The 26,109-nt window shown below is 37.7% G+C and overlaps 1 protein-coding gene across 1 annotated transcript in view; it reads left to right on the top strand.

The window, feature by feature from the left end:
* The window catches only part of COG5 (component of oligomeric golgi complex 5), a 269,120-nt gene that overhangs the window by 14,799 nt on the left and 228,212 nt on the right, over positions 1-26,109 (top strand). Inside the window, exons 4-6 of the mRNA XM_043871704.1 lie at positions 912-966; positions 1,066-1,135; positions 17,030-17,150. Of these exons, the coding sequence (XP_043727639.1) occupies positions 912-966; positions 1,066-1,135; positions 17,030-17,150 (246 nt within the window). The remainder of the gene's footprint in view (positions 1-911; positions 967-1,065; positions 1,136-17,029; positions 17,151-26,109) is intronic.

Below are 26,109 nucleotides of genomic sequence, written 5' to 3'. Positions count from 1 at the left end.
ACAGTGGGTTTCCCTGGTAGCTCAGCTTGTAGAGAATCTGCCTGCAATGCAGGAGACCACCATTCGATTCCTGGGGCAAGAAGATCTCTTGGAGAAGGGATATGCTACCCAATCCAGTATTCTTGGGCTTCCCTGGTGGCTCAGCTGATAAAGAATCTGCCTGTAATGCAGGAGACCTGAGTTCAATCCCTGGATTGGGAAGATCCCCTGGTCAGAAGGAAACAGATGCCCACTCCAATATTCTTGCCTGGAGGATCCCCATAAACAGAGGAACCTGGCAGGCTACAGTCCATTGGGTCATGAAGAGTCTGACATGACTGAGTGACTTTCATTTTTACTTTTCACACATAACATGGAATTTACCCCTTTAATCATATTAATGCTAATTCAGTGCTGTTAATAGGTATCACTATCCAGTTCCAGATTTTTTTCATCACTTGGAAACCTTGTAACCATTAAGTAGTCACTCCCCATTCCTTGCGGTGGTGCTAGTGATAAAGAACCTGTCTGCCAATGCAGGAGACACAGAGACTTGGGTTTGATCACTGGGTCGGGAAAATCCCCTGGAGGAGAGCATGGAAACCCACTCCAGTATTCTTGCCTGGAGAAATCCCATGTTCACAAGAGCCCTCTGGGCTACGGTCCATACGATTGTAAAGAGCTGGACATGACTGAAGTGACTTAGTGTGTGTGCACCCTATTCCTTGTAAGACCTCTTTAGTGAAGGAAGATTTGGAGTAGGGGAAGACTAGTTAGAGGTTTTTGAATAGTCTAGGTAAAAGATATGGTTCGATTATGATGATAGCAGAAAAAAATGGAAAATTTTTTCAATTTTTTCCTTTTAACTTAACTTTTTACCCAACTTGAAACCCTTGTAAATTTAAGTAATGTAAGCTATTATGTTTTCCTAGGTGTCCTTCAGATGATGCAGACAAGAATTGGGGCTTTACAGGGAGCCGTTGATAGGTACTGTTGTTCATTTTGTAAATAAGTGAAATGGAAAGATTTTTATCCATTGATATTTTGAAGATGATTTTATCTCTCTTCTTTTTGTTTTTCCTTTAGGATGAAAGCAAAAATTGTTGAGCCATACAATAAAATAGTAGCCCGTACTGCTCAACTAGCAAGACTTCAGGTAGGTCCTCATTTGTCATTTCTTTGTAATTTTAGTTCATTTTTTCTTTATAAGGGGATAGATTTCAAGAGAATGAATTCTGAGGAAGCAAGAGAATATGAGAGAAAAAGAAAATATTCAAGTGCTTTAAAAGAAGATGTTCAGTTTAAAAAATAAAAATCAAAACTACTATTCAAGTGAATTATTTTCACTCTTATTATTACAGTATATAATCATTTTACTAACTTTTTAGAATTCAAAATTATTTCTCTTGATAGAGAACAGGAAGAAACCTAACTTTTATCCTTACAGTTTTCTGTGGTCAAATGTAAATAACCTAGTCATTTAACTTCTATAATAGATGGTTGCTGTTCAGTCACTAAGTCCTGTTGATTCTTTTAATCCATGGACTGCAGCACGCCAGGCTTCCCTGGTTCTTCACTATCTCCTGGAGTTTGCTCAATAACTCACATCCATCGAATCAGTTATGCCACCCAACCATCTCATCCTCAGTCATCCCCTTCTCTTGCATCAACGTCTTTTCCAGTGAGTTGGCTCTTTGTATCATGTGGCCAAAGTACTGGAGCTTCAGCTTCAGCATCAGTCCTTCCAATGAATATTCAGGGTTGATTTTCTTTAGGATTGACTGGTTTGATGTCCTTGGAGTCCAAGGAACTCTCAAGTCTTCTCAATTACCACAATTTGAAAGCATCATTTCTTCAGCACTCAGCCTTCTTTATGGTACAACTTTCACATCCATACGACTATTGGAAAAACCATAGCTTTGTCTATACAGATCTTTGTTGGCAAAGTGATATCTCTGCTTTCTAATACACTGTGTAGGTTTGTCATGCTTCTCTTTCAAGGGAAGCAAGTGTCTTTTCATTTCCTGGCTTCTGTCACCATCTGCAGTGGTTTTGGAGCCCAGTCACTATTTCCACTTTTTCCCCATCTATTTGCCATGAAGTGATGGGCCTCGATGCTGTGATCTTAGTTTTTTGAATGTTGAGTTTTAAGCCATTTTTGAACTTTTCTGTTTCACTCTCATCAGGAGGCTCTTTAGTTCCTCTTTGCTTTCTGCCATTAAAGTGGTATCATCTTCTTATCTGAGGTTGTTGATGTTTTTCCCAATAATTTTGATTTCAGTTTGTGATTCATCCAGCCCAGCATTTCACATGATGTACTCTGCATAGAAATTAAATAAGCAGGGTCGCAGTATCAGCCTTGACATACTTCTTTCCCAATTTTGAACCAGTCCATTGTGCCATGTCCAGTTCTGTTTCTTTTTGCCCTGCATACAGGTTTCTCAGGAAGCAAGTAAGGTGGTCTGGTATTTCCATATCTTTAAAAATTTTCCACAGTTTGTTGTGATCCACACAGTCAAAGGCTTTCGCATATAATAGATATTTCAGGGTTTTTTTTTCTATTTCAGTATTTTAAAGAATTAATTTTTTTGGTTGTGCTGGGTTTTTGTTGCTGCACATAGGCTTTCTTTAGTTGCTGTGAGTGACGAACACTCTTTGTCTCGGTGTATGGGCTTCTCATTGCAGTGGCTTCTTTTGTTGTGGAGCATAGGCTGTAGGTGGATGGGCTTCAGAAGTTGCAGCACGCGGCTTCAGTAGTTACGATGCTCAGGCTTAGTAACTCCACGGCATGTGGAGTCTTCCTGGACCAGAGATCCAACCTATGTCACCTTCATTGACAAGTGGATTCTTATCCACTGTGCCATCAGGGAATTCCTACTTCAGTATTTTATTCTTTGCTATTTTTGGGTCAGTTTTTGTCACTTGACCTTTCTTCTTGTTATGGGTTTTGTTTTGATGCTTTTTTATGTTTTTTTTATGCTTCTTTGCATGCTTGATATTTTTTTATTTTATAGTGGAAAGGTGTGTTTTGTGTTCAGGGGTCCTGGATTTTAAAAATTTCCTGATGTAGTGTTGGACTCATTCTTGTTCATAGTTAAGTTACTTGAAATTAGTTTGATCTTTTTGAGGATTGGTTTTAAATCTTTGTTACTGTGGGTTCAGAGTGTCTTTAGCCTAGGGAGAATTTCAGTTCAGTTCAGTTGCTCAGTCGTGTCCGACTCTTTGCGACCCCATGAACTGCAGCATGCCAGGCTTCCCTGTCCATCACCAACTCCCAGAGTTTACCCAAACTCATGTTCATTGAGTTGACGATGCCATCTAACTATCTCATCCTCTGTCGTCCCCATCTCCTGCCTTTAATCTTTCCCAGCATCAGGGTCTTTTCCAATGAGTCAGCTCTTCGCATCAGGTGGCCAAAATATTGGAGTTTCAGCTTCAACACCAGTCCTTCCAATGAACACCTAGGACTAATTTCCTTTAGGATGGACTGGTTGGATCCCCTTGCAGTCCAAGGGACTTTTAAGAGTCTTCTCCAATACCACAGTTCAAAAGCATCAGTTCTTCTGCGCTCAGCTTTCTTTATAGTCCTACTCTCACATCTGTACATGACCATTGGAAAAACCATAGCCTTGACTAGATGGACCTTTGTTGACAAACTAATGTCTCTGCTTTTTAATATACTGTTTAGGTTGGTCTTAACTTACTTTCCAAGGAGTAAGCATCTTTTAATTTCATGGCTGCAGTCACCATCCGCAGTGATTTTGGAGCCCCCCAAAATAAAGTCTGCCACTGTTTCCACTGTTTCTCCATCTGTTTGCCATGAAGTGATGGGACTGGATCACTAAGATCATTTGCCATGATCTTAGTTTTCTGAATGTTGAGCTTTAAGCCAACTTTTTCACTCTCCTCTTTCATCAAGAGGCTCTTTAGTTCTTCTTCACTTTCTGCCATAAGGGTGGTGTCATCTGCATATCTGAGGTTATTGATATTTCTACCGGCAGTCTTGATTCCAGCCTGTGCTTCCTCCAGCTCAGCGTTTCTCATGATGTACTCTGCATATAAGTTAAATAAGCAAGGTGACAATATATAGCCTTAACATACTCCTTTTCCTATTTGGAACCAGTCTGTTGTTCCATGTCCAGTTCTAACTGGTGCTTCCTGACCTGCATACAGGTTTCTCCAGAGGCAGGTCAGGTGGTCTGGTATTCCCATGTCTTGAGGAATTTTCCGTAGTTTGTTGTGCCACACAGTCAAAGGCTTTGGGGTAGTCAATAAAGCAAAAGTAAATGTTTTTCTGGAACTCTCTTGCTTTTTTGATCATCCAACAGATGTTGGCAATTTGATCTCTCGTTCCGCTGCCTTTGCTAAATCTAGCTTGAACATCTGGAAGTTCATGGTTCATGTACTGTTGAAGCCTGGCTTGGAGAATTTTGAGCATTGCTTGGTTAGCATGTGAGATGAGTGCAATTGTGCGGTAGTTTGAACATTCTTTGGGATTGCCTTTCTTTGGGATTGGAATGAAAACTGACCTTTTCCAGTCCTGTGGCCACTGCTGAGTTTTCCAAATTTGCTGGTATATTGAGTGCAGCACTTTCACAGCATCATCTTTTAGGATTTGAAATAGCTCAGCTGGAATTCCATCACCTCCACTAGCTTAGTTTGTAGTGATGCTTCCTAAGGCCCACTTGACTTCACATTCCAGGATGTCTGGCTCTAGGTGAGTGATCACACCATCATCGTTATGTGGGTCATGAAGATCTTTTTGTACAGTTCTTCTGTGTATTCTTGCCACCTCTTCTAAATATCTTCTGCTTCTGTTAGGTCCATACCGTTACTGTTCTTTATTGTGCCCATCTTTGCAGGAAATGTCCCCTTGGTATCTCTAATTTTCTTGAAGAGATCGCTAGTCTTTCCTACTCTGTTGTTTTCCTTTAGTTCTTTGCATTGATCACTGAGGAAGGTGTTCTTATCTCTCCTTGTTCTTTGGAACTCTGCATTCAAATGAGTATATCTTTCCTTTTCTCCTTTGCCTTTAGCTTCTCTTCTTTTCTCAGCTATTTGTAGGACTCCTCAGACAACCATTTTGCCTTTTTGCATTTCTTTCTTGGGGCTGGTCTTCATCACTGCCTCCTGTACCATGTCACGAACTTCCGTCCATAGTTCTTCAGGCAGTTTGTCTATCGCATCTAATCCCTTGAATCTATTTGTCACTTCCCCTGTATAATAGTAAGGAATTTGATTTAGGTCATACCTGAATGGTCTAGTGGTTTTCCCACATCCACGTTATAGTATGTGTCAATACTTCTTTCATTTTTGTGACCAAATAATCCATTGTATGGATACGGCACATTTTTGTTTATCCATTTATTTTACTTATGTATCAGTTGATAATTGGGTTGTTTCCTTTTATTGGCTATTATGAGTAAGAATTCTTAGGAACATTTGTGTATAAGTTTTTGTATGTACATTTTTTAAAATTGGGTATGTATCTGAGATATGCTAGGTCATATGCTAACTCTTCGTTTATTATTTTGATGTATCAAATCATGTACATATGCCTAAACAGTATTATGTGGCTCGTTGCTCAGTTATGTCTGACTGTTTGCAGCCCTATGGTCTGTGGCCTGCTAGGCTCCTCTGTCCATGGAATTTTCCAGGCTAGAGTACTAGTGCAGGTTGCCATTTCCTTCTCCGGGGGATCCTCCCAACCCAGGGATTGAACCTGGGTCTCTTGCATCTCCTGCATTGGCAGGTGGATTCTCTACCACTATGCCTTGTATGTCAATTATATCTCAATATAGCTGGAAAAAAGAACATTTTGGGAGTGTCAAAGTGTTTTCCAAGGAAGCTGTACCATTTTGCATTCCTATCAGCTCTGTATGAGGGTTTCAATTTTTTCCTTTCCTGCCAATACTTGTTTTCTTTTTAATATAGCCATCCTACCAGTTATGAAGTAGTATCTCATTGTTTTGATACAAATTTTCCAAGTGACTGGTGATACTGAGCATCTTTTATTGTGCCTGTTGGTTACTGTGTATCTTCTCTGGAGACATGTCTTTTCAAATCTTTTGGTCCCTTTTAAGTTATTTTTCTGTTTCCTTCCTTCCTCCCTCCCTTCCTTGTTACTTTCTATATGTGTCATATATAACTCAATTCTGTTCTGGCTTCCAGTTTAGTTGTTGAGAAACTGTCATTTTGACCTGGTCTTTTGAAGGTAATCTGTAGATTTCCTCTGGTTTGTTTTAGGAATCTTTCACTTTAGCACAGTGTTTGATGCGTGTGTGTGCTAAGTTGCTTCAGTCCTGTCTTACCCTTTGTGACCCAATGCACTGTAGTCCGCCAGGCTCCTCTGTTCTTGGTATTCTCCAGGCAAGAATACTGGTGTGGGTTGCCATTTCTTCCTCCAGGGGATCTTCCTGATGCAGGGGTCAAACCTGAATTTCTTATGTCTCCTACAGTGGCAGACGGGTTCTTTACCACTGGTGCCTCCTGGGAAGTGGTAAAATAGTGTTATGTACCATATTAAATGGTTACGAAATGCAGCATCATGCACTTTGTTTCCCCTCTGTTTAGTACAGTCTTTTGACAGTAAGTTTTAAGAATCTCATTTTTGCTACCTCACTTGGTATTCATGATAAAAAAATTTTTTTTTCAAATTTATGTGGGACTTGATGAAAAATTTCAAGTATTCTAATTCAATAATTGTGTTTAGAAGTTAAATATCTCATCACTTTATGGGTGAATAAAAACTTAGGTTCTGAAAGTTACTTGCCGAAGTTCATATAGCTAATATGCAGCAGTGTTCAGACTGAGACTGAGTTTCTTTCGTTAAATTTGGTATTCTTGTGATTTTGATTCTATGGAATATGTGAAAAAGTAGAAAGTATGACTCCTGGTTTTCAGACACTTGCTTGTAGGTAGAAAAGTTAAAATCAAATCTAGGTTCGTAAAGCATGGATGAAGAGCACTGGACTAGGCGTTATGAGACCTGACTACACTCTTCATCCTTCTAGCTTCATGGTCACGAACAAACTTTAGTAGTTTTTTGTTTGTAGCTTTGAGATTACAATCGACATATAATGTGTACATTTCAGATACACAGTGTGATAATTTGGTAGGTGTGTATATTGTAAAATGATTACCACAATAAGGTTAGAATACACATTTCACTTTGCATAATTACTGTATTTGCTGTGCTGTTCTTGGTGGTGTGTTATCTTTATACGGTGAGAGTTTGGGCTGGAGCTGTGAATTCTCTTCCAGCTCTAAAATGCTGTGATTCTGTGACACTGATAGTTTCTTTTATGAATGCTTTTATTCTTATGGTTATGTTGGTGTGAGGTCAGGATTATTTGTATTTAAAATAAACACTTTTTATATTTATTAGCATTATTTTCTATACTCTTATTGTAAAAAATACTATGCTACTGTATAGCAGCAACTGAGCTGAGTATCTGGTAAATTTATCATAAAGGAAGAAAGAGAAGAAGGGAGAAAAAGAAAAGAAAAATATGCCAGGTACATTTTGATATCTTTATTTCTAGTATTTAATTTTTCTTAAATTGATTCCTACCTTAGGATGAGTCTTACCTGTAAGAGGGATGTTCACCATGGAAATTCAAACTGCTTTGAAGTCCAAGGGCTCTTTGGAATTTTATTTATGTTTTAACCATTTTTATTCTGTTTACTTTGTCTAGACATTTCCATTTTAAATTTTGGAGAAACTTTAATGTTCCTGTTTAATCTTTTTATTCTTTGAGCTCTTAATTCATTTAAATGCATGTGATATAAGAAGAAGAAAGAAATAGCTCTGAACTTGTTTTTGCCTTGAACATAATATCACTATGCTGTACCCTCAATTAGAAGAAAGTACTTTTACCTTTAATTTTTTTTTGCTTTTTATCCCCACTTCACTCTTTCCAGAAGGCTTTTTCTTTCTCTGAGCAGAAGCTTCTGACTTCATCTATATACATGAAAACATGAGTTGAATTTAATTATCACCCCAAGAATCATCTCTGTCTTAGCTCTTTTTAGTAACGTTGTTTGCTTATGAACTGCCTCAGAGTTTTTCAGAAAGGAAAATTTAAGAGCTTATTATCCCTTACATAGAATATATAAGCTTTTTTAACTTTAATGTTATATAAGAAAATGAGTTTTTAAACTTTCAAATCTTATGTTTTTAACACTTTTAATCACATGTTTTGAAAAATACAACAGCTTTATTGGGGTATAATTCACATTTGTGCATATAAGTTTTTTTATCTTTTTAATTTTTTTCACTTTTTATCATTTTACTTTTTAAGTCACATATATTAGCTTTCCAATTTAAGGTTTTTAATTTAGTTTTTTGAGTTTGAAATTATATAAGTAAGAAAGTTTGAGAAAATGTTGATATGGAGGAGGAGGAAAGGGTTCATAAAACCTTTTCTCTTTATGTTCATGTTTTTTACATGTATGTGGTTTTCACCATATACTTTTATAGGATTCTTTTTAGTTTTCAATTGATAATGATGTCAAATAATTTTATCTGCATTGTTCTGTGTTTTGATGATTTAGGTAACTGGCTTTATAAATAATTATCCACTAAACAAGTAATATACCAGAAACGAAGGAAGGAAGGAAGAGGGACGATAACAACAGCAGCATAAGACGCCAGTGTCTCTAAACACTTTGAAAGCACTGAGAGTAGGCAGGATAGCAAAACGGGAGAACCGCTGTGGGGGGCGTCACGCTGGGCTCGTTTGGGAGCTAGCATTCAAGGGGCACAGCAGCTTGTCTGTGCTCTGGGAGAGCCGCTCCGTTGAGAGTCCAGTCGTTGTGAGACCATCGTGGTGTGAGATGGCACATGCTGGTGGTGGGGAGACAAGGCAGAGAAGCGCTGAGGCACCGACGGGGAGGGAAGCCTTGTGGTTAGCAGGGGGTAGCAGAGTGAGTAATCCTGGGGATGCCACACGAAGCGCGTGAGCCCTGCCTGAATTCCTGACTCACAGAGTTGTGAGGAAGAACAAATCGTTTTAAACCACTATGTTTTGGGCTGGTTTCTTATGCAGCAAAAGATAATGGATTTAATAGCTGAACTGATTTATAGAGATTGCCGTCCTCATAGAATCCAGGGACTTTTGCTCCTATAACCTTTTATTAGGACTCAGATAGATGATATACTTGAGACAATCAAAATGACTAGAGAAGCTTCCAAGTAAAAACTAGCAATGACAGTAAGAACGAGGCTTAAATGAGGGATATAAAGTAGTATGTAATGGCTGTATGTTACTTTTAAAAAATATTTATTTGTTTATTTTTGGCTGCATTGGGTCTTGTGGCACGTGAGATGTCTCCTTGTGGTGCGCAGGCTTCATTCTAGTTGAGGTGAGCAGGCTCAGGAGTTCTGGTGCATGGGCCTAGTTGCCCTGCAGCATGTGGGATCTTAGTTCTCCTAACAGGGATCGAACTGCCGTCCCGCACGCTGAAAGGCAGACTCCAAACCACTAGACCTCCAAGGAAGTCCCTGGGTGTATGTTTTGACAAATAAAATTCAACTGTAAGACATTGTGGGGAGAGTATGTGGGGAACAGTTTTTTTAAACTTTCTTCAGTCATATTTTTTTTTGTAGTTTCAATTTGGAGTTCAGGTAATGTTTGTATCATGCAGCAATGCAAATGAATAATTATACATATTCTAATTCTGTTATCTCTGATATCTCTGGAGCCAGGAGTCTCTGTGGAAGAAATAATTTACAGATGTAATTTAGAAGATTAAGTAAATACTCTGTCTTTCTATTTAAGTGGAAGTATCAATGTAAACTCATGAGATGTTCTAATTTTATCTTAAAATAGTGTACACATCATATGTGTATATTTTTGTATATATGTATAATGTTAATCTAGGACTGTTTTATGTGTATCGTGGAATCAAGCAAATGAATATTTATGTGGTATTTTAATTTCAACATTTCCTAACTATGTCTACTCCGAAGTCTCAGAAATGAGCAGATCTGGTTCCCCCAACATGGTCTTCAAATGCTGCTGACTTCTAAAGGAAATCAGGGCTTCTTTGATAAATCTTTGATTCCAGATCTGGGACATGCAATATACATTATAATATTTTTATACCTGTATATCCCGAGGAAGCTATCAATAACCACTAAGTAGAGTCATCACCAGAGGATTCAGGAGCCACCTTGAGTAGGCGCTAGGCTGACCCGCCGTGTCAGTTTTAACACTGCAACACCTGTATCCCAGGAGACCTCTCAGTCTCAGACAGGTCATAGAAGCGATCAGCCTCAGGGGCTCCCAGGGCCAAAACTGGGACATGGTGAGTACCTGTAAGGATAAGAGCTACAGTGACTTCACATCTTTTAATTATCTTTAAATCTATGAGTTCATAATGATATCCAAAACAGTGAACTTATTTGTTCATCTTTTGTGGCTATTAGGAAGATAAACTGTTGATATACCAATGGAAGGAACCCAGTGATAATTCTTACTTTTCTGTATGAACAATACCACTGGATAAACTAATATAGATGAGGTAAAGCTTCTTCTAATAGAGGCATTTTATATGCTAGCAGATAAAGACAAAATGATAAAACTGGAGTAACACCATTTTGCAGTCATAATTATTACTATTATTTTTTTTATAAATTGAAGTATAGTTGCTTTATACTGCTGTCAGTTTCTGCCGTACAGCAAAGTGACAGCCATACATATACTTGGTGGTGGGGGTTTATTCGCTAAATTGTGTCTGACTCTTTGCAACCCCCTGGACTGTAACCCCCCAGGCTCCTCTGTTGGTGGGATTTTCCATGCAAGAAAACTGGAGTGAGTTGCCATTTCCTTCTTCAGGGGGTTTTTCTGACCCAGGGGCTGAACCCGCATCTCCTGTGTCTCCTGGTGTACCCCTTCTCTTTTGGATTGCCTCCCCATTTAGGCCTCCACGAGCTCCGAGGAGAGTGCCCTGTGCCGTACAGTAGGTTCTCAATGGTGATCTGCTAGTAGTGTGTACATGTGTCACTCCTAACTTCCCAACTCATCCCACCCCCTCTTTCACCCTTTGGTATCAATACATTTGTTCTCTACATCTGTTGTCTGTTGTAAATTATGTTTTAATGGATTTTGATGTTGAGTATCGGTGTTGCTACCAGCAGTAATGAATAAATTTGCCCAGAATACTAACCTGAATCTGATGAAGCGGCTTACATCCAACCACTAATGTTTAGGGAATATAGAAGATACAGGGACTTGTTAAACTGGAAGACAGTAATCAACTAAACCCAGTCTGTGGGAAACTGTATAGGACAGATGATCCAACATATTTAGCAGATTGCAAAGGAAAAAAGATGCTAAGGGAATCTATATAGATTTAAAAAGAGCCAAATTAAACTACAGCATTTAGGTATATACACTTCAGTGATGAAGCTATAAATTAAAATAAGGACATGATTACCACAAAAGCCAGAATGATGTCTCTCTTGGGCTGGGGGAAGTAGGGAGGTTGGATGGAGGATGTCATGACTAGAATGCAAAAGTAGGAAGTCAAGAGATACCTGGAGTAACAGGCAAGTTGGGCCTTGGAGTACAAAATGAAGCAGGGCAAAGGTTAGCAGTTTTGAAAGAGAATGCATTGATCATAGCAAACACCCTCTTCCAAAAACACAGGAGATGATTCTATATAGGGACATCACCAGAACGGTCAATATTGAAATCAGATTGATTATGTTCTTTGCAGCAGAGATGGAGAAGCTCTATACAGTCAGCAAAAACAAGACTGGGAGCTGACTATGGCTCAGATTATGAACTCCTTATTGCAAAATTCGTATTTAAATTGAAGAAAGTAGGGAAAACCACTAAGTCATTCAGGTATGACCGAAATCAAATCCCTTAGGATTATATAGTGGAAGTGACAAATAGATTCAAGGGATTAGATCTGGTAGACAGAGTGTCTGAAAAACTAGGGATGGAGGTTCATAACACTGTACAGGAGGTGGTGATCAAAACCATTCTCAAGAAAAAGAAATGCAAAAAGGCAGAATGGTTATATGAGGAGGCCTTACAAATAGCTGAGAAAAGAGAAGTGAAAGGCAAAGGAGAAAAGGAAAGATACACCCATCTGAATGCACAGTTACAAAGAATAGCAAGGAGAGATAAGGAAGCCTTCCTAAGTGATCAATGCAAAGAAATAGAGGAAAACAATAGAATGGGAAAGACTAAGTAATGTTTTCGAGAAAATTAGAGATATCAAGGGAACATTTAATGCAAAGATGGGCACAATAAAGGACAGAAACAGTATGGACCTAACAGAAGCAGAAGATATTAAGAGGTGGCAAGAATACACAGAAGAACTATACGAAAAAGATCTTAATGATCCAGATAACCACGACGGTGTGATCACTCACCTAGAGCCAGACATCTTTTGGAGTGCAAAGTCAAGTGAGTCTTAGAAAACATCACTATGAACAAAGCTAGTGGAGGTGATGGAATTCCAGCTGAGCTATTTCAAATCCTGAAAGATGATGCTGTGAAAGTGCTGCTCTCAAAATGTCAGCAAGTTTGGAAAACTCAGCAGTGGCCACAGGACTGGAAAAGGTCAGTTTGATTCTAGTCCCAAAGAAGAGCAGTGCCAAAGAATGTTCAGACTACAGCATCAGTTCAGTTCAGTTCAGTTGCTCAGTTGTGTCTGACTCTTTGCGACCCCATGAATCGCAGCACGCCAGGCCTCCCTGTCCATCACCAGCGCCTGGAGTTTACTCAAACTCATGTCCATCGAGTCGGTGATGCCATCCAGCCATCTCATCCTCTGTCGTCCCCTTCTCCTCCTGCCCCCAATCTCTCCCAACATCAGGGTCTTTTCCAGTGAGTCACTCTTCGCATGAGGTGGCCAAAGACTACAGCATAGTTGCACTCATCTCACATGCTAGCAAAGTAATGCTCAAAGTTCTCCAAGCTGGGCTTCAGCAGTATGTGAACTGAGCACTCCCAGATGTTCAGGCTGGATTTAGAAAAGGCAGAGGAACCAGAGTTTAAGTTGCCAGCATCCATCGGATCATAGAAAAAGCAACAGAGTTCCAGAAAAACATCTGCTTCATTGACTACACCACAGCCTTTGACTCTGTGGATCACAACAAACTGTGGAAAATTCTTCAAGAGATGGGAATACCAGAACACCTGACCTGCCTCCTGCAAAACCTGTATGCAGGTCAAGAAGCAACAGTTAGAACCAGACATGGAACAATAGACTGGTTCCAAATTGGGAAAGGCATACGTCAAGGCTGTGTATTATCACCCTGCTTATTTAACTTATATGCAGAGTACATGATGTGAAATGCTGGGCTGGATGAAGCTCAAGCTAGAATTAAGAATGCTGGGAGAAATGTCAGTAATGTAGATGATACCATCCTTATGGCAGAACGTGAAGAGGAGCTAAGGAACCTCCTGGTGAAAATGAAAGAGAGTGAAAAAGCTGGTGTAAAACTCAACATTGAAAAAAATAAGAAAATGGCATCTGGTCCCATCACTTCATGGTGAATAGATGGGGAAACAATGGAAACAGTGACAGACTTTATTTTCTTGGGCGCCAAAATCACTGCAGAATGTGACTGCATTCATGAAATTAAGAGACGCTTGCTCCTTGGAAGAAAAGCTATGAGAAACTTAGCATATTAAAAAGCAGAGACATTACTTTGCCAACAGAGGTCCATATAGTCAAAGCTGTGGTTTTTCTAGTAGTCACATATGGATGTGGAGCAACCAACTCCAGTACTCTTGCCTGGAAAATCCCATGGACAGAGGAGCCTGGTAGGCTGCAGTCCATGGAGTCGCTAAGAGTCAGACATGACTGAGCGACTTCACTCTCACTTTTCACTTTTCTGCATTGGAGAAGGAAATGGCAACCTACTCCAGTGTTCTTCCCTGGAGAATCGCAGGGATGGGGGAGCCTCCTGGGCTGCCGTCTGTGGGGTCGCACAGAGTTGGACATGACTGAAGCTACTTAGCAGCAGCAGCATGTATGGACGTGAGTTTGGACCTTAAAAAAATCTGAGCGCCAAAGAATTGATCCTTTTGAACTGTGGTGTTGGAGAAGACTCTTGAGAGTCCCTTGAACTGCAAGGAGATCAAACCAGTCCATCCTAAAGGAAATCAGCCTTGAATATTTGATGGAAGAACTGATACTGAATCTGAAGCTCCAATACTTTGACTACCTGATGCAAAGAACTGACTCATTTGAAAAGACCCTGATTCTGGGAAAGATTGAAGGAAGGAGGAGAAGGGGACGACAGAGGACAAGATGGTGTATGGCATCACCGACTCAATGGACATGAGTTCTAGCAAACTCTGGGAGACCGTGAAGGACAGGGAAGCCTGGCGTGTTGCAGTCAATGGGGTTGCCAAGAGTCGGACCTGGCCAAGCAACTGAGCAGCAGCAGCAACCACATGGAGGGCTTATGTAGTGGTAGAGCACTTTTTGTTTCCTGATCCACATGGTAGTTCCAAGTGGATTTATTTAATTTCTGTATGTAATTTTCTGTATGTATTATATCTAAATATATTTTTAAATACTGTTTTTTTTAAGAACAGTTTAGATTCATAGCAAAATTGAGAGGAAGATATAGATTTCCCATGTATCCCTTGCCCCCACACATGCATAGCCTCCCTGTTAGTCAACATGTATCACCAGAGTGGCACATTTGTTAAAAAATGATGAACTTACATTGACACATCATTATGAAAGTCCATAGTCCTCTCAGTATATATTCTATGGCTTTTGCAAAATACATAAGGACATATATCCATCACTATGGGGCTTCCCTGGTGGCTTGGTGGCTAAGAATCTGCCTGCAGTGCACAAGCTGCTGGAGATGTGAGTTCGATCCCCTGAGTTGGGAAGATCCCCTGGAGGAACGTGTGGCAACCCATTCCAATATTCTTACCTGGAGAATCGCATGGACAGAGGAGCCTGGTGGGCTACAGTCCATAGGGTTGCAAAGAGTCAGACACAACTAAAATGACATCCATCTTTATATAGTATTATATAGTATACTTTATATAGTATTTTCAGTGCCCTCAAAATCCTCTATACTTTGACTCTTTATTCTCCCAACTCCTGGCAACGGCTCATCTTTTTAACTGTCTCCATAGTTGTGTCTTTTCTCAAGAGTCATATAGTTGGAATCATATAATATATAGCCTTTTCAGATTGACTCCTTCCCGTAGTAAAATGCATTCAGGATTCCTCTGTGTCTTTTTCTGTCTTGATAGATCATTTCTTGGCAATGCTGAATAATTGTTTGTATTATGTTTGCTGATAAAAGTATGAAATAAAAAATAAAGAAGAAAAGCAAATTGATTGGAGTGAAAGCAACTATATTAGGAAATGGTGCGAGTTGGTGCCTTATAGATATCTAAGATGTGATGACTGAGGATTTTATTAAATGCTATTGAATTCAACATAATCTGTTAGTAGAGAGCCACTGAAATTTATTAAAAGGGGGGCTAAAGTGCTGAAAACTGTTTCTAAGACGATAAAGCCAGCAAGATGGATTTCAGCAGGAGATTGAAAAGCTACCCAAGAGACCACAGTGTTAAGATAAAAGTGGTAAAGATTTGGATTAGGGTGATGCTTTTGGGAATAGAGGTAAAATAACTATTGTATTATGCAACAATAGAATAATCAGTAAGACTTGGTGACAGATTAAGTATGGTTAAACAGAAAAGCATTAGAAATAAGCTCAAAGCTTTCATGTTTGAGGGCATATCCTTTATTGGTTTAGGTATTATGGAATTCTGGAAGGACAGTTCGTGCTGATTAGGCTAAAATAAGATCTGGTATTTCTCCTCATGATGTGTTTAGAATCTTAAAAGAGGAATGATTGCTTGGGATTTTACATTCCAAATAGTACATCTAAAAATAGAATTCTGACAAGCAAGAAAGTGACAATAGTGGTTGTTTTTGGTGACTACATAGTTGAGACATAGAAATATGATGGTGACTTTTTATCTTCTGATCTTTTGAATTTTGAATTATATGCTTCCATGACCTATTCAGAAAATAAATCAAATTTAACTAAAAGATTAAGATGCCTAAATCTTCCAGTTTTCAGGGGGGGGTTTTTCTTGACATTATTTTATTATTTTAAGTATTTCAGACTGTTGTTACTCAGAAAAGCAGTCAGGTAAACATGTTTAGTATTTGGCTGCTTTGATTTACATATGTTTGTAAACACATATTTGATTGTGCATTTGTGTATGTTGTACGTGCACAAGTGGGGCTGTGTGTGGCTCTGAGGTGTATGTGTGTTTCATTCAGAAAAAATGTTTATAGTTGACGCCTCAGGGACCCTGTCTTCCTAGGGCTTTTAATTATTATTGCCACCAGTTAGGATTGTCCTCCTTAGATGGGAGATGTTGTTGCTTCATCCAGCTTCAGGATCATGCAAAGATGGCTGTGATGTAGCAACATAGACTGTCTCTTTTTTTTTTTATTGTCACCACTGAAGCTGAAGGTAATTACATATATGTTACTCCATCAATCTCCTTTCATGTCATTCTCCCCTGGCAGTCACCCTGGATTACCTCTGTCTAGAAATACATGAGTCATTATTTCATGTCGTAGTCTTTTGGATAGGTAAAGACCCAGGATTGGATGTAATAACAGAAAAGGGAATAGAAGGTGACATACAAATGATAGGTTTGTTTTTAAAATAGCTTTCTCTTTTACATTTAGTCATTAGTGATAAATTAGGAAGAATCAATTAAGGGCATGCTTATTCTTCAAGGTCTAGTAAGTCTGCTCCCCTAGGGATGTAGGAACAATAAACTAAGGAACAGTAAGGGACAGTAGTGGGAAGCTAAGCAGCCCTAGCCCAGTGGTTGTCAACCTTGGCTATATACTGGGTCTGCATAAGGATATTAAAAAAAAACAAAAAAACTGATTCTGCTTTAATTGGTCAGAGCTCTGTATTGCCTGGACATTGAATCTCTAGCATCTGGAAAGATTAAACAGATTCACATAGTCATAAAACTTCATGGATTGACTTTACTTACTTAACATTTCACAGGTTGCCTGTGATTTGCTTCGGAGAATCATTCGCATCTTATATCTCAGTAAGAGACTCCAAGGACAGCTGCAGGGGGGAAGTAGAGAGATAACAAAAGCTGCTCAGAGTCTCAATGAACTTGGTAAGTCCTCTTGTTCTTTGATTCACTGGTTGAGGGATATTTGTGTTTCCAGTTTTTGGTGATTATAAATTTAAGCCACTTTAACATTTGTGTATAGGTCTTATGCGAACTTAAGTTTTCATTCCCTAGGGGGAAATGTTCAGGAGAAGTGCTGTTTTTTAGGTCACAAGTCTCATGTTGATACGGTGCTTAGAACATCTTTTGAATTCGTTTCTCATTCATCATTCCTTTCTCAAACATTTAGAGCAGCCTTTTAACATTTGAGGGTTTAACAGTCACAGCTTTGACTATTAACAAGTTGCAAGGTCCATGATGAAGGAGTTCATAATTTTTTAGGCAAAATTTTGAATATCTTCTAAGTACACAAAGAACCACCTAACACCTGCATTTTAATGAGGCTTTGTGACTTTCTTGTTTTCATTGGGTACCCAGTAATTTTTCTGAAGTGGATGTGTTTAGTGGAACTTGTACCATTTTAGGTTCAGAAAGTCCTTGATTACATCCATCTCAAATATCAAGAGTCTCCTTACTCTCAGGAATGTGTTTTGAAAGTAGTTGTGCCAAAAGAATATCAGAAAGATGTGCATTTTATGTTCTTTTTGAATTTTCCTATCTTTGATATTTCAATTATGTAGTCATACTGTAATGCTTGTTGCTTGTTTTTGATTATAGAAAGGTAATATCCTTCACAAATCATTCTTCAACAGCATTTCAGTTTATAATGCTCAAATACATTGCTTAGGCACATCATTGGGAATATATTGAACTTGTAATTTAGTATGCTTGGAATATATTACATAAAAAGTTAATTTTTAAGCAGTGAGAAATACTTCAGGATTTTTTCACAATATGTGCTAAATATAAAAGTGTAAAAAATCCTAGTATCAGCTGTTATTTTTTGTTTTGTCACATTTAATTTCTGTGCTCCAAAAAATAAACTGTAGGGTGATAGAGTCATTAAAAAGCAAACACACATTATTCCGAGGCTTATTTTATATATATCCTCACTGACTCTCTTCCATAATAAAAAATTGCTAGATTTTGATTTTGATTATCATCTCTTCTAGAAACAACATATGCTGTGAGGCAAATGGTGATGTCTTCTTTTTTCTTCATTAAGGCACAGTTATTCATCATAATGTTCTAAGTTGGTGCAGTGCAGAGTATAAGCTCATTATCTTTCCAATGAAGCTTTGGCTTTACCCAAAGTTTTATAAATGTTAAATGATGACGAGTTGTTGAGAAAGTGTAGTAAATGGTAGATGTATCTCAAAGTGGATTGTATTAATTTAAATATTTAAAGCTTTGCACATTATGTGCTATTCAAAAATTTCAGAGGCATCACGTCTTCATCATTCACCACTGTAGTTTATTCTTGGACAGTCCTAGCATTGATAATAAGGAGAGTCAAGAGGGAGATAAAGTTTCTACATTTGGTGTTAATGTTTTAATAATGTTAATAATTTAGTAATCACTGTTACAGGTACACATGTACACTATAAATGACATTTCTATGATTGGAACTTCTGTGAAATTATGTTTATATTTGTATGGTTCTGGTTCTCATTAGAAAGAATACAGTGATAAACAGTAGCAGGTACTTGAAATTAACTTAAAACTAGTCTCTCAAATTTGAAATGTCTTAAGGCTTGAAATGTAGTGATCAGATGAAATACATTGTCATCCGGAAATTAATTATATTCTGAGGGACTGGGGGGAATGTCAGTGACTGCTAATGGGTGCCACTCTTTGGGTTGGTGAAAATGTTCTGGAATTAAATACTGGTGATTGTTGCGCTTTCTGTCACTACAAAAAGCCACTGAATTGTATGCTTCAAAAGGTTGAATTTTATGCTGTGTGAATTATATATCAATTTAAAGTTATTTATCAATTAAAAAGTCTATTCTGGGACCTAGCATGCTGGCATATTTTCTTTTTTTAAAAATTGAGGTTTAAGTGATATACAGTAAACTGCAGCATGTTGAAAATTTACATATTGGCAAGTTGTGAAATGAAGCCATCAATATTAAGATAGTGAACATGACTATCTCCCTCAAAGTTTCCTTATGCCCCTTGATAATATCTTCTCGTGCATTTATGGATCTGCTTTCTGTGGAATCAGATAGTTTGTGTGTGGGTTGTTTTTTTTTTTTTGGCTTTTTTCAGTCAGCTTAATTATCTTGATTCATCTGTGTTGTGTGTATCAATAGCTTGTTCTGTTTTATTGCTAAGTAGTTTTCCATTATTATGGATATTCCACAGTTGGTTTATTCATTCACCTGTAGATTTATATTTGAGTTGTTCCTAATTTTTGGTTATTACAAATCAGACTATTATAAACATTCATATAAAGGTGTTTTTATAGACATTTGCTTTCATTTCTCTTTGATAAAAAATATAGATATGGAACAACCAGATCATATACTGAGTGTATATGATCTGAAATTGCCCAGGTATTCCACCCAAAGTTGATGAAAACTGCACTTTCTCTACATCCTTGGTAACACTTGTTATAGTCAGTCATCTTAATATTAGCCATTCTAATAGGTATGTAGTAGTATCTTGCTTGGAGAAGGCAATGGCAACCCACTCTAGTACTCTTGCCTGGAAAATCCCATGGATGGAGGAGCCTGGTAGGCTGCAGTCCATGGGGTCTCGAAGAATTGGACTCGACTGAGTGACTTCATTTTCACTTATCACTTTACTGCATTGGAGAAGGAAATGGCAACGCACTCCAGTGTTCTTCCCTGGAGACTCCCAGGGATGGCGGAGCCTGGTGGGCTGCCGTCTATGGGGTCACACAGAGTCGGATACGACTGAAGCGACTTAGCAGCAGCAGCAGCATCTTGCTTTGAGTTCACAAGAAGTTAGTAGAACTAATAAATGAATCTAGCAGGATTTCAGGATATATGATCAATATATAAAAATTACTTTTATTTCTATGTAATAGTATTAACAAGCAATTGGAAATTGAAGTTAAAAAATACCACTCAGAATAACATAAAAAATATGAACTACTTAAGGTTGATTTGACAAAAGATACACATGACCTGTATACTTAGGGTTGAATTTGACAAAAGAGGAAAATAGATGGGGAAACAGTGGAAACAGTGGCTGACTTTATTTTTCTGGGTTCCAAAATCACTGCAGATGGTGATTGCAGCCATGAAATTAGAAGACACTTACTCCTTGGAAGGAAAGTTATAACCAACCTAGACAGCATATTAAAGAGCAGAGACATTACTTTGTCAACAAAGGTCCGTCTAGTCAAGGCTGTGGTTTTTCTAGTGGTCATGTATGGATGTGAGAGTTGGACTATAAAGAAAGCTGAGCACCAAAGAATTGGTGCTTTTGAACTGTGGTGTTGGAGAAGATTCTTGAGAATCCCTTGGACTGCAAGGAGATCCAGCCAGTCCATCCTAAAGGAGATCAGTCCTGAGTGTTCATTGGTAGGATTGATGTTGAAGCAGAAACTCCAATACTTTGGCCACCTGATGCGAAGAGCTGACTCATTTGAAAAGACCCTGTTGCTGGGAAAGATTGAGGGCAGGAGAAGGGGATGACAGAGGATGAGATGGTTGGATGGCATCACCAACTCAATGGACATGGGTTTGGATGGACTCCGGGAGTTGGTGATGGACAGGGAGGCGTGGCGTGCTGTGGTTCATGGGGTTGCAAAGAGTCGGACACGACTGAGCAATTGAACTGAACTGAACTGAACACAAGACCTGTATACTGAGAACTAAAAACATTATCGAGAACAATAGAAAAAGACCTAAATAAGTGAATAAATTTTGTCTGTGAGTTGGAAAACTTGATTGTTTTTAATATGCCCAGTCTCTCTAAATTGATTTGTATAGATTCAACACAATTACAGTCTGAGTCCCAGCAGGCTTTTATTAGACATTGACAAACTGATTTTAAAATTCATATGCAAATACAGAGGATCTAGAATAGCCAAAACTTTTAAAAGAAAGCAAAGTTGGAGCATTAACCATACCTGATTGGAAGACCTATTGCAGTGACTTCTACTAACCAAGACAAAGAGATAGTCAGGTCAATGGAATGGAGTAGAGAGCCCAGAAAAAGATTCACACATGTAAGAAAAATGGATTTTTGGCACATTTATTGAAGAAAAGATAGTGTTCTCAACAGATGGTACTGGAACAATTGGATAGCCATATGTAAAACAGGGAACTTGTATTCAGACCTTACTTCATATTAAAAAATAAAGCAAAACTGAAAATGGATCATAGTCCTAAATGTAAAACTTAAAACTATAAAAGTTCTGAAAGGAAACATAGGACATTTTTATGACTTTGATTAGAAAATGATTTCATAGATGTATAACCAAAAGCACAGTCCCCTCCCCCCACCACCACACACAAATTGGTAAATTAGATGTTATCAAATTTTAAAACTTCTATGAGTGATTCTGTTAGAGGAATGAAAAGACAAGCAAGCCATAGACAGAAAATGTTTGCAGAGTATATATTTGATAAAGGACTTGTGTCTAGAATATATGAAAAACTTTGAACATTGGTAAGAACATAAACAACCAAATTAAAAAATAGGCAAATCTTTGAACAGACACTTCATCAAAGAATGTATGTGAATGGAAAATATGCATATAAAATACTCAACATCATTAGGCATTAGGGAAGTAAAAATTAAAATCAAACTGGTAACTTACTGATAGAATAAGCAGAATTTGTTTAGTGCAGACTTATATGTAGCTTTTCATTCAGATTATTATGCATGGTTAAAAAAAACTACATAGTGCAGATTTCAGGATTAAATTGTATCACAATAATTTGTGATTTCTTCAGGACAAGTCTTGGGAGTAGATAATTTAGGTCTTTTTTTGAGCATTAGTTAAGGCAATACACTTAAATCACATTTAAGATATACCATGTTTATACAGTGAATGTATTTTATGCTGTGTGGCACAGCCAAAAAAAGAAAGTATATCCTCCCATTAATTTTCATTGTGTCTGGTCTGTTCTCTGAGTTTTATAATTTTGTTGCTAAGTTGCAGCATATTAGCACCATATATCATGAGAAAATATTCTTAAAACCAAATTTATCACAGAAGCATTTTATGAAATATTTATTATGGAAGGAACGGATAGTCTAAGTTTATTTTATCAATTAATATTCTTATTATAACTGATACTTTCTCGATCTGATAAAACAGTACTTATATGCAAACATTTTTTATTTATTCATAGGTGGGAAAAAGTATGTTTTATAATAGTCTTGTCACATAATAGGTGATTAATGAACTAATTAATTTTTTTGAGATGTCTGTAAGATGATATAGTTGCTGAAAATTTTAGGAAGTTTTATTTCAGGCTTTTAAAAATTGTTTATTAGTGGGAAATTTGTAAGCAGTCCGTGTAACTGTTTCCAGGATTAAATTAGATCTAAGATGGCTTCCCTGGTGGCTCAGAGGTTAAAGCGTCTGCCTCCAATGTGGGAGACGCGGGTTCAGTCCCTGGGTTGGAAAGATCCCCTGGAGAAGGAAATGGCAACCCACTCCAATATTCTTGCCTGGAGAATCCCATGGTCGGAGGAGCCTGGTAGGCTACAGTCCACGGGGTCGCAAAGAGTCGGACACAACTGAGCAGCTTCACTCACTATAGTTGCTTTGCCTGGGAAATCCCATAGACAAAGGAACCTGGCAGACTATAGTCCATTGGATGGCAGAAGAGTTGGATACGACTTAGTGACTGAACAACAACAACAAATAGTTGTTTTACAATGTTGTGTTAGTTTCTGGTGTATAGCAAAGTGATTGAGTTATACATACACACACACACGTGTTCTTTTTAATATGCTTTTCCATCATGATTTATTTCATCATGGTTTATTGAATATAGTTCCCTATGCTACACACAGAAGGACCTTGTTGTTTATCTATTTTATATGTAGTAGTTTGTATCTGCTCACCCCAAACTCCTACTTTATCCCTCCCTCATCCCCTTTCCTGTTTGATAACAATGTTTGTTCTCTATGTCTGTGAGTGTGTTTCTGTTTCATAGCTAAGATCATTGTGCCATATTTTAGATTTAACCTCTCAATGATATCATATGATATTTGTCTTTCTCTTTCTGACTTAATTCACTTAATATGATAATCTTTAGGTGAGATGATATCTGAAATGCATTTAAAACATATATAGCTTCAACATAGCAAATTCAATATATGCCTTTTTAAACCTGCAGTGTTAGTCACATATGATGACAAATGTCTTCAGTAACTGTGTTTGATTTATTGTTTTTGGATCACTAGGTTGTGTCTGACTCTTTGTGACCCCATGGGCTGCTGCACACCAGGCCCCTCTATCCTCCACTGTTTCCTGTAGTTTGCTCAAATTGATGTCCATTGAGTTGGTGATGCTATCCAACTGTTTCATCCTCTGCTGCTCCCTTCTTTTGCCATCAGTCTTTTCTAGCATCAGGGTCTTTTCCAATGATTTAGATGGTCTCTGAATGTGAAAGTGTTAGTTACTCAGTTGTGTCCAACTCTTTGTGACCACATGGACTGTAGCCCTCTAGGCTCCTCTGTCCATGGAATTCTCCAAGCAAGAATACTGGAGTGGGTAGCCATTCCTTTCTTCAGGGGATCCTCCTCACCCAGGGGTCCAACCCAGGTCTCCTGCATTGCAGCCAGATTCTTTACTGTCTGAGCCACCAGGGAAAATACTCCCATATGTGACTGGATTCAGCTGCCCCCAGATGGGGGTGACGCTGTGCTTAAATCCAGAATAATGCGTTTATGCTGATGTCTAGGGTTGCCAGTAGTGAAGACATATGCGTGTTATCAATAAAATTACACACCGATAAACCCTCATTTTTTAACTAATTGAATTTAATGTTAGTCAAATTTATATTTAACAGATAATACCCATACAGCATTTTAAACTCTTATTTTACTAGTTTTATCTTTCATCACGTAGTGTCAAAAAACAAGAATTATATCCAGACAAAAATGGCAGGTTAGTTTTTGTAAACTTTAGTATGTTATTTGTAACATTTCAAAGTTTCTGTGCATTTCAAAGTAGTATTTTTGGGTATATAATTTATTTCATATGGTCAAGTAATGCTTATGGAAACTGTAGTTTACCTTATTATTTGTCACCCCATGTTGGAATATTCATCATTGTTTGAGAAAAATTAATTTAGTGTAAGATTCTTCAATGGGTAAAATTTTTGTACCAAATTTTTTATTTTTTTGTTCCTTAGGGATTTATTTCCTATTTGGATGTTTAAACCAGAGTATATAAATTTTTTAAATGGCAGTGTAGCTTAAATGAATATAAACAATGCCCCAAATACCGGCATCTAATTTTATTGACAGTTCCTTTTTATTGATTATTTTATTGATTGTTCCTTAAAAATGGCGTCAGCCTGCTTCTAGTGAATTTCAGCTTTGAATGTCTAAATCTGATATTTTGGGGGAACATTAGGTGAGCTGTTCTACTTTTCATTGCCATTATACTTGATTGCTTTATATATAAAAATTCTAAGAACTATGGTAAACAGGTTTTATCAATCTTTGGTTTAGTAAATTGAGATTGGCTATAGGCGAATTTAGAGGTTCAATGTATTTTTATGATCATAGTTATACTTCTAGAGTTCTTCATTTTAATACCGTGTAAACAACAGGGCAGGTAGGCAGGTATGATCTTTTGAGAGACATGTTTGGTAGGACAGGATACAGTTTTAGTCATTTGTTTTAATTTTTGGTTAGGGACTTGAAACCTGTTTCAACCAATTAGAAATATATTTTTTAACCGTATCTAAATAGAAGATAATGCTGATAGTACACTTTTATTATCACAACTAGGAATATATTCAGAGGTAAGTGGTGATGATCGGTATTATTTTCATATTAATTATATTAAAACTGAAATAATTTCCCTTTGAGGAAAAGGAATTCCCAAGTCATTGTATCTGGCAAATCGTTCTCTAAAATCCAGTTGATTTACAGCATATAACTCAAAAAGGCCAAGTTAGTTATCTAGGGATATATCTTATGTATATGGCTAGTTGATTCTGGTGAGTACTCAGAAAAGCATGATGGTCAGAATGAGGTGATATATAGAGATTTACAAAGAATTTCCTGCAGCATTTATAGGGATTGATAACATTCAGTCTGCTTTGAAAAATCTCCATGTCTATGTTATATGTTCTGCATCACTTCTCAAGTTTACCCAGAGCAGCTTCCTGAAGAAAATGCTGAATTTATCAGCAACTGAAGACTTCCTTCATATATTGCAGGAAAGAACAATTGGATAGGATCTTTATTTTTCAAAGCAGGATATCAGCCCTTACATTTTAATTTGGTTTCCAAAGTGTATGAATCTACACTTGGTCAGTCTAACATAACATTACTGGTGGACTTCCCAGTTTCTTTCTCATTCATCCTTTCTGGCAGAGTTCAGTATTTGTTGAGTTTTCGTCTTCTTGGTAACATTGAGCACAAGGATGGGACTCCTCCCCTGCTCCAGGACTTAAATCATGATTGGTCCTGATAGTGTCATTCCTTTCTCTTACTGTTTAGATGTAGACATGTGGCCTCATCTGGGCTGAGGAGACTTGAGGAAAGTGAACTGAAAAGTTCCAAACTTTTTGGAAAGGTTTTCTGTGCAAGTAAATGCAGATGAAAAGGAGGAACTAGGTGGAGACTAGACACTATTCCTGTTTCTAAACTTACAAGTTGAGATATTCTACTTAACTATTTGCACCAAATAATTTCCAGATCTCTTTACCATTTCATTCAGTTCTCTCACTTTATTTCACAAACTTAAGAAAAAAAAAAAAAACTTCTGGATATGTTATTAATAATAGTAATAATTTATATTGGTATGGTCTTTATATGTGTGCTCATGTAGTCTTACCAAATTTTTTCCCTTCTTTCATTTCTCTTTTCTTCTCTCATCATCCGTATTTTC

The sequence above is a fragment of the Cervus elaphus genome, chromosome 18, assembly GCF_910594005.1.
Source record: "Cervus elaphus chromosome 18, mCerEla1.1, whole genome shotgun sequence".
NCBI classification, from domain to species: domain Eukaryota; kingdom Metazoa; phylum Chordata; class Mammalia; order Artiodactyla; family Cervidae; genus Cervus; species Cervus elaphus.
The sequence above is the reverse complement of the archived record's forward strand: the minus strand, read 5'-3'. Positions and strand labels throughout refer to the sequence as shown.